At 38.5% G+C, this 15,971-nt stretch overlaps 1 protein-coding gene across 1 annotated transcript in view; it reads right to left on the reverse strand.

The window, feature by feature from the left end:
* The window catches only part of LOC126229574 (uncharacterized), a 668,091-nt gene that overhangs the window by 444,856 nt on the left and 207,264 nt on the right, over positions 1–15,971 (reverse strand). Inside the window, exon 12 of the mRNA XM_049942341.1 lies at positions 570–683. Coding sequence (XP_049798298.1) covers positions 570–683 — 114 coding nt within the window. The remainder of the gene's footprint in view (positions 1–569; positions 684–15,971) is intronic.

The raw sequence follows: 15,971 nt of genomic DNA on the forward strand, positions 1-15,971 counted from the left end.
TATATTTTTTGTCATAAAAGATGTAACTGATTTACAAATGTTTAGCTATTACTAATATCAATCTAATGTCTTGTCCTGTATATCTTGTTGTATTATGTACATTATTTATTTCTATTTATTATGATGTAACTTTAGCTGATATGAATATTACCTTGAAGCTGTAATATTGTACTCTACTGTATCCATTATTGTACATTTTATGGAATATACATGATTGTAAATATTGTAAAAACACTGACTTGATCCACATCCTAGAAATTCTAATGCTACTGAGATCAAAAAATCTCACAATTAAATAAATATTACATTTTGCAACCATAATAGAATTATTAAATTTGGCCTCAAATATAACAAGTGTTTTCTTATCTGAGCCAATGAAAACAACAAAAAATAGAAAAGAATATAATGACGAGAATGGGTGGGCTACACATAATCCAGAGCTCCAAAACATAGAGACTTTTTACTGAATCAGTAATGAAGTATGGGGGAAAAACCAGAGAGTGATGTTGTTACATCTATTATATTTATGTCACATACTCCAATTTGTTATTAAATTAATATACACTTACCTTTGAGTCTTCCCCATAAGATGGTGCTGTAATGGTTAAGTAATAAACATTATTTCCAGCCAGGGATCGGCACAATAACCTAAGTTTGCTGTATGTTGACTTTATTGGATGATTCTGTAAAAAATGAAAAAAATTATGCTAAAAATCAATATGTATTTGATTATCTGGAGGGGCAACTTCAAACTTGAAAGTTATGTAGATAGATGAAGGTTATCCTCAGAATTTTTAGTTTTAGGACAAACCTTCTATTGCACTGCAGTGCCACAGAATTTTGAATTAATTAAATGCTGTAATATGCCAGACATTTAAATAAATAAACAATGTTTCCTTATAAAATGGAGACATATTTGAAATGATTTACATTTAAATATCTGACTATGGTAGCTAACAACTGAACGTGCTGTATTACATTATTTCTTAATGAACAATCTGAGAAGTATGTTTCAGCTGAACATTATTTTTCACTTATTGAAAGTAATACTTCACTTACATAATTATCTTGTTTATTAACTTAATTCAGCAACTGAAATGCACAGTGAACATTTTTATCAGGACACTAATAGAAACAGATAACTGTCAGCAATAAAAAGCAGTTTAAAAAGTTCTGGACTGTTTAATCACCAGGGAAGTGAAAGACTGTATTTGGTGGTTTTCCCAGATGTATAGTATAAAATGGAAGGGGGGAATGAAAGATCCCTTCAGCCAAAATTAGATAAAGCAGAGAGAGATGTGGGCAGGTTAAGGATGGAGAGAGTGTAATGGAAAATGTTGTTCAACTCGAATAATATTATTCACTTATTCCTCACAAGCCAATAAAAGATGTCCACATAAAAATTTTGGATTGATGCATGAGCAGATTCAGAGAAAGGCAACTGAGCATCTCCACTGCAGTGAATGGGTTGCTTATGCTTTGAAATCGTGGCTTGGCTGTGTCTTAGAAATTAGGGAGTAGATTGGCAGGGGATAATGTCAATGCCTGACAAACAGTTGGAGAGACATAATGTAAAATGTCATTCTGTTCTAAGATTCTATTTCGGGATTTTGTTCTGGTCTACAAATTAATAAGAGATCTGAAACTTCCTGGCAGATTAAAACTGTGTGCCCGACCGAGACACAGTTTTAATCTGCCAGGAAGTTTCATATCAGCGCACACTCCGCTGCAGAGTGAAAATCTCATTCTGGAAATAAGAGATCTGTTCACCTCACATTATAATTGTTATATATGTGCAATAAAATACAGAAAAGTATTTAGAAAGTGGTTACATCATTTCATAAAAACTTGTGCAGATCAGAACTCAGTTACAGCACTCAACCCTCTGCAGATGGTGAAGAAGTCAAGCAGCACAAATCAGTGGCACTATATAGCAGGTCCACTGAATCAAGAAACTTCAAGAAAGGTGGCCATATGAACATAATTAAGGTAAAAATTACTGTGATATCATAAGGATGACGAATCATTTGTGGAAGTAACATGCCATACTGACTTCATCCAGCTAAAAGAAAATGGATGTTACATTCCAAGAGATTGATGAAGTGCATAAGGAAACAAAGGGAAAGTTACAGGACTTTTTCTAAAAGCCTTGAGGTAAATTTAGGAAACATGTTTGACCCACTGCTTCACATATGAAATCAATAGGTATAGCTAGAACACAACAAACTGTTAGGAGATCTGAAAAGTAAGGATGCAGGAAAGCCATTATGTGAAAGAAATTTTGGTTGTTGTTAAAGTATATTTACAACAAATGATGATCATGAAAAAAGTAGTTACTTTGAAAAAAACCACATATTCTCCCTCTTACACTAATCACCTGCTGATTTTGTGTACTAGTTGATTTCAAAAGTTACAAAGCATGACTGTTTTCAGAGAACACTATCTGCTGTCTATTTACTGAAAAAGTTAAGAACCTGTATAATATGAACATTAGTATTACTAGAATTTACATCCCGAGTCCAAAAATTCTCATAAATTGTAGAAGGAGTGGCTAGTAATGCATGAAACTCTTTTACTTTATTTTCAAATTCTGACCTGGAGATTGCTTGCTCCCTTCCTGATGTCTGCTAACAACCTGTTATGCAGTTTTTGCAACTGCTATTTCATAAACAAAATATTTTACTACAGAATATAAAGACATGCTGCTGGGATGAAAACTTCTGGGCAAATACAACTCAGTACTTCATTTTCAATAAGGAGACATTGACAGAATGGGTACCATCATGATATCAAATGTTTACTAATGCTAATAGAAAACACTTCAAAGTAGAAAATATTAATCCTAGATTTCATAAATTATATGCTCAGTTTTCAGGGAGGAAAGATGAAGTGGTTGGAGATGGCTTGAAAAGGAGTGAGGGGCAAATCACTTAGATCACAAGTTGAGAGAGCTCCTGATGTACATATACTGAGTTGGAAGACAACACAGTTCTTGGAGGCAATCAAGGGAAATGCAGTTGTGTACAGGAAGTTTGTACAATGAGAAACTGTTGCAAAACTGCAAGAAAAACTTGGATGATCAACGCTTGGTTCAACAAATATTAGCTGACCTTTGCAATATATAAAAATGTGTTGAAATGTATATGAGACAAGACTCATTGTTTGATTAAATTATCACTGATTTATTGGTGGAGTAAATAATGTCAAGTATTTAGGATTTCAATTCATGGTAAATTAAAATAGAATGAAAACACAAATCTAGTTTTGGGGAAGCAAATGCCAGACTGAGATTAATTTAAAGATTCCTGAGGAAGAGTACCTTAACCCTGGAAGAGGTTCCCTACACAAATCATCCAACAAATTCAGCAGTTTAGTATCATTCTGGAACATGCTGCAGTAATCTAATCAGAACACTTGGTATTTAGACAACTGCTTCACAACACATTTTTTCATTATGTCCTTTGCAGTCATTAATACTACTCTTTCCTCAGAAATAGTCCAGAGCATAAGTATAAAACTACAACTTTTACAAAGACTTAAAGGCTTAAAACTAGTACAGAAAGGATTCAGATATGTGGGTTCTATGTATTGAACAACCTTTCAGAGCACACTGAATGTCTCATGACTAACACGGCGGGCTACCTCTAATGAGTACAATGTTAAACTCTCTTCCATATTCCTTTTTGGTAATTTGATGGAGTTCCAGATTAAATTAAACAAAATTCTGTTGTGCAGATCCTACTACTTCAATTAAGAGAATCTTCACAGAAACTGTAAATCAGAAAGTATGCCTCCAAGAATGTAACCAAAGATCATCCACAGATGTATTTCTTATACAAATGACACAATGGGCTTATATGATGATTATCAGCTGTTGTGACTTCTCAAGTGACATGATCCAATCATTGTTTTTCAGTACATTTCAAGCATTTGATTCTGTGTATTTCTGCATTAGACACAGCATTGCTTTGCCAAAAATTAGACAGAAAGCACAGATGACAGAGTCATCTACAAGTTATCAAGCAGAAGTGGTGGGATCTCCTCTCTCCTTTAGAATGGTCACAGCCAACCTTCTTCCATAAGATGAAAAACTGGCACTCTCACACTTGGTTCCATTTCTAGCAATCATCTTTGTAGAGATATTCAACTTGACCTGCTGTGGTGGATGTGGTGAGGATTGACATAGACCAGAATCAGAATCCTTCTCCACTAATCCCACCTTATTCACATGGTTTCCATCATCATCATCTTTACTTGTCTCTGGTACAAAATCCTCATCTTCATCACTGAAGTCAATTTAAAGTTCAACATTAGAATTCTCTAAGAGACCAACATTTTTTTTTTCACCAGAAAGTTCACACTTATGAAACATCATGAGTGATTGTATCAAATGCTTTTTATTAGTCTAGGAATATGCTCAGGGTATGTTCCTTCTTATCTAAGGCCTGTACCATTTCATACAGAAAAGAAAATGTTGCTGTTTTGGTTGAATGATATTTTCTAAAAATATGTAATGATTCTATTAGTGTATTATATTTATTTATGAAATTAGATGGTCTTTCATGTAAAAGATTCTATAGAATTTTTGAAAATAGACAATAGAGAAACAGGTCTACAGTTTAACACCCCTTTCTGGCTTCATTTTTTGTGTAGTGGTTTCACTTTAACAATTTTTAAGCAAGTTGTAAAGTTTCCAGTTGAGATGGACAGGTACACAAGTTTTGTCAGTGGTTCAGAGATCATGTCTACACATATTTTTACAACAAAATCTAGCATATTGTCTATTCCTAATGAGTAGTTGATTTTAGAAGCTTGATTTCTTGCTGTTCCTCTTGTATTCTAGCTGGCATGACAAATAATGTGTTATCTACTGATCAATGTTGATGTATGCAGGATGTTTATTGGTGAAATTTTGCTTGTACATGTTCTATCACATTCACAGAATAATGGTTAAACACATTAGTTACACTCTTGGTTTGCTGATAGTTAATTCACAACATAGGAATAAAAAATGATTCTGTGACCTTTCATATTTTATTAATTTACTACACATTTTATTGACCAAGTCTCTGTTGAAACATATAACTCATACAAGTTAGCCACCAAAATATACAAATATTCATATGCAAGTCTTAATATGGGCCACCCAATCCAAAAATCTTCAGCTGCAGGTGAGCTCTTACACAACTAACATCTCCACTTGAGGGCATGGCTGCTCAAGCCAGACTTCACAAAATCCTCACTAGAGTACCAACTAATCCAGGAGGTACATTGAGGAAGGAGGATGGGGATTACACAAAGATAGCACATGAGTCATTGGAACTGCTCCTCAAAACTCACTTTCCTCAATATGCTATGGCGGAAAACATAGACCAGAATGCAATCCATGTTAGACAATGGTTCTCAGGTACTCGAAGAGAGGACTGGGAATTGGCCAAGGAGTGCGTCGACTTCAATAAAATCCAATGGGCAGTGGGAACATTCCAACCATTCAAGTCACCTGGCCCAGATTGAATCTTTCCAGCTCTCCTGCAACAGGCAGGAGAGAATCTCATAAGAATCCTATGTGGGGTATTCAGGGTTAGCCTAACAGCAGGTATCATTCCCAATGCATGGAGGGTAGAGGACGTTGTTTTTACTCCAAAGCCAGGGTGAACTGATCAAACCAAAGCCAAGGATATGAGACCAATCAGTCTGTCCTCCTCCATTCTTAAAACATTGGAAAAACTGGTTAATGTAAATTTTGGAGAGAGGAGGCTAAATAGGGCTCCTCTACATTCAAACCAACACACATATCAACCAGGTAAATCATGTGACACAGCTCTCCATCAACTCATTGGGAGGGTGGAGGAAGCATTTCACTTTCAAGAAATAGCCCTCTGCATCTTCCTGGACATCGAGGAGACATTTTAGTAACACAACCTTCAATTCCATGGTTAGGGCAGCAGAGGTGCATGACCAAGGGACCACTATAAGTAAGTGGACTAGGGCCATGCTTCATGGAAGGAAGGTAGAGGCCACCATTATGAATGAGAAGATGGTAATTAACCCTACTAGAGGTTGTTCACAAGGAGGAGTTTTGTCCTCTTTATTGTGGAATCTAGTGGTGAACAAACTCATTGCAGAACTAAATTCCAGACAATGCTTTTGACAGGGATATGCAGATGACTTTGTCTTAGTAATACCTGGCAAATTTACTGACACTGGTAGGAATATGGCACAAGGTGCAGTGGACATTGTGCAAGACTGGTCCATTAAACAGGATCTAAGGGTTAATCCTAACAACATGGTTGTGGTACCATTCACTAAGGAGCATATCCAACACTCAAGTTGGAATCTAAAGCTCTTCGATGAAACTCTACCTGTGAAGGGGATAGTGAAATAGCTAGGGGTAACCTTAGATGAGAAACTAACATGGACCTCTCACATTAAGAGCATCTGCTCTGAGGTGGAAGGTACTCTAGTGAGTACCAGTGTGGCAAAAACTGGGGCCTAAGCCCCAAAGGAATGCACTGGATATACACCATGGTTGTTAGACCTAGGATCTCCTACAGGGCTGTAGTGTGGTGGAAGAAGGTAGAACAGCAGGTTGCAGGTAAGGAGCTTGCTAAGGTGCAGAGACTGGCCTGCTTAGCCATAACAGGGGGAATTAGCAGCACACCAACCACTGAGATGTAAGCCGTGCTGGACATGCCTCCACTAGACCTTTGGGTCAAGATGGAGGCAGCAGCTGGTACATACAGACTGAAAACTGGTAAAAACTGGATCTCATTGGGATATCCAGAATCACACACTAAAATAGTGTGTGAGGTAAATATAGGAGAGGCTAGGGAAATGCTGGCTGACTGTGTAATAACTCCCAATTGCTTTGACAAGCCTTACAATATAATAATTAGAAGCAGGGGGCAGTGGGTAAAAACAGTTCGACACTGTACGGGGGACATTGTGTGGTTCACTGAAGGATAGAAATCAGACCAAGGTTCTGGGGATGGGGTGCGCAGGTTTCAGCCAAGACTGGAGGGCGTCATCTCTCTAGGAAAACTGGCCTTGGTATTTCAAGCTGAAATTACTGCAATCAGGGTGTGAGTGGAGAAGAATATGCATAGGTGCTACAAGGACTGTAGCATCTACATTTTTTCAGACAGCCAGGCAGCCCTGAAGTCATTGGCAGCTCCTGCAACAAGATCTAAGATTGTTGCAGAATGTCACATGGCTCTGGTGGAGCTAGGGGGAAGCAACAGGGTAAACCTAGTGTGGGTCCCTGGCCACTCAGGGGTCAGTGGCAATGGACAAGCTGACAGATTGGCCAGGATGAGGGCAAAGGCTCCATTCATTGGACAGGAACCTGTCCTGACAATCACCAAGGCTATGATCAAACTAGAACTATTGAAGTGGCTTAGAAGACAGCACACAGAATACTGGACCAAGGTCTATAAACAAAAACATAGTAAGGTTCTGATGCCAAAGCCGTATTCTAAAAGAAGCTCTGTAATCCTCTGCTTGAACAGGAAAGAGATTAAACTCATGGTTGGACTGATGACCGGGCATGGGAATTTCAAAAAACACCAACATACAATGGGTACAATGGAAGAAGACCCTGACTGTAGGATCTGTGATGAGAGTGAAGAAACTACATCACACTTAATCTTAGAATGCACAGCACTGGAGAGCAAGAGAGACAGAATTTCTGGGACAACTAGACATGAAGAAATTATGTCTAACAAAAAACTGGTAAAGGGACTCCATGCACTATTTAAGGGCATTGGTTGGCTTTATTAGATATACAGGGAGCGATACTGCACAATAAATTCAGTTTTGGTGCAGGTAGTGGCAGGTTAGACAAAAGCTGTTTTAGCTTCCCTGCCACAATAAAATCAAATCAAATCAAACATCTCCACTCAATACGTGGCAATGTTATGAGCATGAATGCTCATGCTTCATCCTAGTAGTCTGCAGCTCGTGGTCGTGCAGTAGTGCTCTCGCTTCTGACGCCCGGGTTCCCGGGTTCGATTCCCGGCGGGGTCAGGGATTTTCTCTGCCTCGTGATGACTGGGTGTTGTGTGATGTCCTTAGGTTAGTTAGGTTTAAGTAGTTCTAAGTTCTAGGGGACTGATGACCATAGATGTTAAGTCCCATAGTGCTCAGAGCCATTTGAACCTTTTTTATCCTAGTACTATTTCTCATCTGTAACATATGTAAATAAAGCACCAAAACAGGAGGTATAGTGATTTCAATTAAGAGTGGCCAATCACAATTGTGACTTGATTGCTAGGAAGTCAAAGAGAATGAGTTAAGCATGAACACATTCATTTTTACGGAAAAGATGGTGGCTGATATCACAGGGGTGCAGAGGGAATTCTGGTGGCAAACAGGATGGATGGGTGTCAGCATTGCTAAAGCTAATCTCATAAATAACCTTTGTGTTTTGCTCTCAAACAGAGACAGAGCAAGTGAAGTAACTTGTGTGTAGGTTGTTCAATTTTATAACTGTGCATTAAAATTTCATTTAGACTATAGTGATGACAAAGGTATAGATGAGTGTAGTTCACTTTGCAAAGTTTATTCCCAACATCAACACAGATGTTGTTGTACATAGTAAGTCAACCACTGAACTTGCTCTTGCTGCTGTACTTCTCTTTTGTGGTCAAGCAGAAGTCAAATACAACCAGTCAGTTATGACCACTACTAATTTGAACTGTGGACATTTAAAGGCGCAGCACTGTGTAGGTCTGCATCATGCCTTTGGAAAAGATCCTGGCATTGGGTAGGGAAGACCCATGTGGCAAAAAGATCATTATACTTGTGAAAGCACAATTGGGATAAGCTTAATTGTCAGAAGTATGGTGTTGTGACATTTGTGAAACTTTATAACAAGGTTTTTCATAAAGAACAATCTGCCTCAAGTATATAATTCATTTTTATCAGAACTTCGTTACTTCTTTTAGTAGCGGCAAACCTTAACTTCCACATATTCATCTTATGCTACTGTAGAGCGACAGAATTCACAGGGTGGCAAACACCACACTTGTGGCTGCACTGCAGGTTAAAACAGGTAGATCTCTTATAGGAATGACAATGTAAGGTCTTATTTTGTTTTTTAGTCAACAAAGAGGTGTACGATGTTCTCCTCCAGAGAGCAGGCAATGATACAATGTTACAATTTGGTGCATTAAGCAGCCAGGAAACTGGAAAAAGGCATGCCAGAAATGACTCCCATATTTTACAGACTATAATACTTGCTTCTATCTGTGAAAATTTGCCACCAAAATTCAGGTGTGTCTTATACTCAAAATTAATATAAAATGTTGTCCAGTGTTTGATTTCAAATTCCTGCCAGTCTTAAAAATGAGCATGTATTCAAAGCTGTGGAAAACCTACCTCTATCTGGAACACTAGAATCAACTGGCAGCAGCAGTGCACTGATGCAACAAACATGAATTGCGGTGATACACAAGCTTGCTAACACTCTCTCCTTCCCACCCCATCATCATCATAAACCCAGTACACTATCTAGCCTATGACACGTCATTGCAGTCCACTGTGCCAGTGAACCTGAATTGAAAGTGATTTTTGTTATTAATAATGGTAAAATATTTTTGTTTGTAGCTAGTTTCATAATAGAAAAAAATAAAAGGTATTCATATGATGTGGGCTATAAATTGAAAGTAATACCATATACAGAGGAACATAGAAAAACAGCAGTTGAGCAGCATTTCAACCCTCTGCCAACACAAAAAAACCATTCACAATTGGCAGGCTAGTACAGAAGAACTGAAAAACACTAGGAAGACCAAATATGTAAATAGAGGGCTGAACACAAAATGGTCAAAACTAGAAGATGATGATTTTGAGGGATTTTAAAGGTCAATTTAGTTTTATAAAATAAGATTTTTTTTTTAGTCTGGCTTTTCACTCTGATAATAAAAATGATAAAAATGTTATTTAAAAAAATGCTTAAAACTTAAGGTGTGTCTAATAGCCCTTAGTGTCTTATAGTCCATAAACTGCAGTAATTAGTCATCATAAAATAAGAAATGTGAAACAGAACTATTTTTCAGAAGAGTGAACCACTATTTGACTTTGTATTACTATATGTATCTTCTGTACTAATCTAGATTTCGGCTTTTATGCCATTATCAGGTACAATGCTGGATGCTCACGTGTGTGTTGTGTGGAAGCAGCAGTGATCAAATGGCTGTTGCTGTACGTAGCCAACAGAACTGCATGCTATGCAAAAATATTTTCAGACAGAGGTGAGGTCAGAGCCATTGGGGAGCTGGCAGCTAGCACCAAAGAGTTATGCAAAGGAAATGACAAGACCTAAAGGTGGGCCCTGAAGAGCAGCACAAATAAGACAACAAAAGCTGGCAGAGGCATGGTGGGTGAGGAAGCAGTGAAACAATCATCAAGGTGGGCACATTCAGCAGCAGCAGGAAATGGCATATTGGAGAAGTCACCAAAAGCTAAGCTACAAAGTCTTGTACCAACTGCTGAGCAGCTTATTAAGAGCAGAAATCAGAATGATGGGCAAGGTACAGCTGGCATTGAGGGGGAGGTCAAACTGAGTGCAAATTTTTTATAGATGCTTATCGCCTGAGTTTGTATAGGTGTGAAGTAAACTTTGAATCCTGTGAACTGAAATTCCAAGTTCGTGGTAGAGAAGTAGCAGTCTCATATTTTAGTAGAAGGAAATTGTGTAATAATATCAAGGTGGCGCAATATGTGGCTGAAGGAAACAGTAAAGCAAGTGTGGGATTAGTGAAGCTTCATAGGATTAGTCATGACGAAGAGGCACTGAAGACATTTCAGAGCAAAATACAAGAGGGAGTATCAGAGTTCGAGAGGTTCAAGGCACATTCAGGAATTTGCTCGGCCAAAGAATAGGAAAGTATTGAGGGCTACGTTTGGAGTATTTGTGTTCTATAGGAGGTTTGTGACATTACAAAGCTTTAATAATCTAGCCCTGAGTCAGTTATAGAAAAATAATGTGCCCTGGAAGAGGTCAGAGCAAGTAGTGAATACATCAGTCTGTTGCTTATGGCCCTAAAGATGAATGGTAATGTAAGACTCATCTTGGATGCAAGGAAGTTAAATGAGATCAAGGAACAAGAGACAGGTAGGCACATGTCGAAAGATGAGTTATCCATGTATGTGACTTGTGGACAATGCAATATACAGTTAGCAAACTAGTCAAGGAAATACACAACTTTCCTGTATGAAGGTCTCTGTTATCAATTTTGTGTTTAGCCATTCAGCCATAACATTTCCATGTTCCGGATTGAAGAGTTCCTAGATAACAAAACGCAGCATGTCATTCTCAATGGAGAGAAGTCTTCCAAAGTAAAAATGATTTCAGGTGTGCCACAGGGGAGTGTCGTAGGACCGTTGCTATTCACAATATATATCAATGACCTTGTGGATAACATCGGAAGTTCACTGAGGCTTTTTGTGGATGATGCTGTAGTATATGGAGAGGTTGTAACACTGGAAAACTGTACTGAAATGCAGGAGGATCTGCAACGAATTGACACATAGTGTAGGGAATGGCTATTGAATCTCAATGTAGACAAGTGTAATGTGCTGCGAATACATAAAAAGAAAGATCCTTTATCATTTAGCTACAATATAGCAGGTCAGCAACTGGAAGCAGTTAATTCCATAAATTATCTGGAAGTAGGCATTAGGAGTGATTTAAAATCGAATGACAATATAAAATTAATCGTGAGTAAAGCAGATGCCAGACTGAGATTCATTGGAAGAATCCTAAGGAAATGCAGTCCAAAAACAAAGGAAGTAGGTTACAGTACACTCGTTCACCCACTGCTTGAATACTGCTCACTGGTGTGGGATCCATACCACATAGCGTTGATAGAAGAGATAGAGAAGATCCAACAGAGAGCAGCGTGCTTCGTTACAGGATCATTTAGTAATCATGAAAGCATTACGGAGATGATAGATAAACTCCAAAGCAGTATATTGCTCCCTCGTACGTATATCTCGCGTAGAGACCATGAGGATAAGATCAGAGAGATTAAAGCCCACACAGAGACATACAGACAATCTTTCTTTCCACGAACAATACGAGACTGGAATAGAAGGGAGAATTGATAGAGGTAGTCAAGGTACCCTCCGCCACACACCGTCAGGTGGCTTGCGGAGTATGGATGTAGATGTAGATTTGGGTATTTGTAAGAGCAATTTATCAGGTGTTAGGGCCTGAGCTGATGAACCAGCTAATGGTATATGTAGATGACACCTTAATAGCTACAGAGATGTGGGCAGAGCATTATGAATTGTTGCAGAGGGTACTGGTGTACTATGCAGAATGGAGGTATAGAACTTAAATTTAGTAAGACAGACTGGGTTAATAAAATGATTAAATTTTTGTGTCTTGTGATTGATAGCAAAAGTGTTCAACCATGAGGTGGAGATCTTGGGCCCATTGAGGAATTTGCTCAGCCAAAGAAGAGGAAAGTATTGACAGCTACGTTTGGAGTATCTGGGCCCTATAGGAGATTTGTGACATCACATACCTTTAATAATCCAGCCCTGAGTCAGTTACTTAAAAATAACATGCCCTGGAAGTGGTCAGACAAATGTGATGCAGCTTTCCTGGAACCAAAAGCACAAGTCCTGGACAGCAAAATGCTATGCCATTTGGATTTGAGTAGACCATTCTACATGTTATCAGGTACCTGTGGCTATGGACCTGGGGTAGAAATACAAGAAAAAAAAAAAAAAAGATAAAAAAATGGTGCATCACACAGGAGTTATACAAATTGGTCACAAATTGATATTCATACAGGTAGCAACAGAAAATGGAAAATTGTATACTATGGCAGTCGATGGATGAATGTATGATGCTGCATCACAGTTTCTCCATGCAGCTGGCAAGGACAGTAAACAGGGGACATGTCAATACCAGGGTATAAAGTCTTTGCAAATTTCATTTTGTGTACTCAGGAGGACAGTAACTATGCCTTGCAGACTGGTGCATGAAAAATATATGCAGTTGTCAGAATTTGAGAGAGGACATGTAGTTGGGCTCAAGAAACCAGATGGAGTAATTGCTGAGTCACTCTACATTTGAATAGGACACATGCCACTATTTGACAATGCTGGCATGAATGCGTGAACCATGGCAGAACACAGCTTCAGGAAGGAAGTGATTGACCTAGAGAGATGACAGAATGTGAAGACTGAGAAATTGTCTGAGAGGCGCTCAGAGCCCTATATTCACTGTTATCATCAATTCAATGTGCAACTGGCTCCAGGGACCATAAGCACTGTTAATAAGTGGCTCACAGAAAGGAGACTGTGCTTTTGGCACCCCCTGCACAGACTATAATTGACCTCTGTGAACCAATAAGACTGTTTACAATGGTGTCAGGCACATTCGTCCTGGAATCTCATTGACTGGAGTAGAATTGTTTTCAGGGACAAGTCCTGCTTTGAACTGAGCCCTGATGACTGGTGAAGACGTGTCTGTAGATACCTCAGACAGTGGTGGGATACCAATCTGATTGTCACCCCCCATTTGGCCTGACAACCAGAAATGATGTTCTGGGGTGTCATTTCATTTCATAACAGGACCCTTTTGGTTGTCATATGCAGCAACTTTACAACACAGTGGCACGTCAGTGATATTCTACACCTCGCTTTGTTACCTTTCATGTCTGAGCATCCTCGACTTTTGTTTCAACAACATAATGCCTGGCAAGAGTTTGTACTTCTTGTCTTTGTGCTTGCCAAACCCTACCTTGGACAGCAAGGTCACTGGATCTCTTCCCAACTGATAGCATTTGGAAATTTATGGGCACAGCCCTCCAACCATTGGGATTTTGACAGTCTAAGGAGCCAGTTGGACAGAATCTGGCATAATATCCTGCAGGAGGGCACCCAACAACTCTATCAATCAATGTCAAGCAGGCTAATTGCTTGCATAAGTGCCAGAGGTGCACCAACACATTACTGACTGGCTCAATTTGTGCAGCTCTTTCTATTGAGTAAATCATCCATTTTCTTCTGAAATTTTAATCATTTGTTTGTGTATGTACATCATATCTACCAATCTCTGTCTCATCTGGATAGTAATGCATTGTTGCAACAGACTGTGATGCACATTTAAATAAAGTATTTTGAATCGGGAATGCACTGCCACAGTCATTTTGATGTTATAATTTACAGTAATTGAGAAATTGTGTCTTGAAAATAAGACCAATTTTACTATGGTCGAGTTGACTGATCTTATTATCGATGGGTATGCATGTTTTCTTCCATATTGTGTCAATAATTCTGATACTATTAACACAACATCTTGAAGGAATAAATTACATTACTTATAGAGTTCTGTTACTAGATAGATAGATATCCAGCAATCACAGGCCCTGCAGACCACACGCTGCTTCCACTAATTGCCTTCATTCCTTCCTGTTTTGTGCCCGGTTCCTCCAGGTGTCTTCAGTTCCCAGGGCTGCTAGTTCCTTTGCTAGGTCGTCCATCCAGTACTGCCTTGATCATCCAGGGGGTTGTTTGGTGTTTGGTGTCCCCTCTAGTGCCATCTTCGCCTGTCTTCCACCTGGCATACAGGCTACATGGCCCACCCATTGTATTCTTTTGCTCTTTATCTTCTGTAGGATAGTTGGTTGTCACATCAGAAGGAAGATTTCCTTGTTTTTCCTTCTCCTCCATTCTCTGTTATCGAAAACTGGTACCCATATCTTCCTCATTACTCTTCTTTCAAATATTAATAGTTTTTCCTTTTCTTGCTTAGTCATGCTCCATGTTTCTGAACCATACATTACAGCTGGACATATCACTGTGTCAAACACTCTGTGATTTAAGAAATTCATGGTACAGTCTCGCACTTAGTTCAACTTACGTAAAGGGATATTTACTTTGAAAGAAACGCCTTTCAAACCACCATTCACAATATTTTTAATAATGACATAAATGTCTGATCTTCAGGGTTCAAAATTCTTCTAAATTGCTTGTCATCGAAGAGTTGATTTTTAAATGATAGTCAAACGCTCTGTGATTTAAGAAATTCATGGTACATTCTCGCACATAGCTCAACTTATGAACAAGAACATTTAATTTGAAAGCAACACATTTAAAACCACCATTCACAATATTTTCCCACAACCTGTTAGAAATAGGTTCGTTTCAGCAGTTGCCAGAGAGTGGAGATAACAGGCGACATCGCGGTTTCGCAGCTACCATGATGTAGGAAGCCCATATGTACGTACGTGTAAAACATTGAAATATGATACATTATGTCATAAAAGAAACAAGACACCAGAGGATACTCCAAGAGCATCAGAATTTCGTGAACCATATTAAAATGTGAACATTTAAAGTGTATACTTAAAGTGCAGATTCGTATGTCCAGATTCCCAATGAAGTAGACCTTGACCTGATCTTAGGCTTTTCAACCAGGTTTTCAGGATGTAAATTTTCTTGGAGCACCAGTACTGTATTATATTATGTTTGGTTCTTTATTATGGCATAATGCCATACATGCTAGAAGATGAAAACATGCACTTGAAATGCAGTGAACAGTTGAAACTAGCCAGTACTGTGGAATTAAACCTTTCATTTCAAATACATTGACTGCATCTGCGGAAAAGATTAATAAAAGTCAAATTTCTTTAGGAGACAGACAAAAATAACTTCATTGTTCTGCAAGGTGATTAATGCTTGACTGTCAGAAAGGTGGAAATAAAATAAAATCTTTAAATGCGAACATTTTTAGGTTAGGCTTTACCGTGACTGTTACTGACATTAAATTTATTTCCACGACGCGTTTCGAAGGTTTAAATCTCCATCATCGGGTGGATTTACATTAGTTAGTATTACATTTGTGTGTGTGTTGTGTTACGATTTTTGGAGGAACTTGTGGCACTGCCTCCAGTGGTCACAGGTTGCTTTTGCTGTCGTAACACATCACATGTATACTGCCACAGCGTACA

Source organism: Schistocerca nitens, unplaced genomic scaffold (genome assembly GCF_023898315.1).
Source record: "Schistocerca nitens isolate TAMUIC-IGC-003100 unplaced genomic scaffold, iqSchNite1.1 HiC_scaffold_375, whole genome shotgun sequence".
NCBI classification, from domain to species: domain Eukaryota; kingdom Metazoa; phylum Arthropoda; class Insecta; order Orthoptera; family Acrididae; genus Schistocerca; species Schistocerca nitens.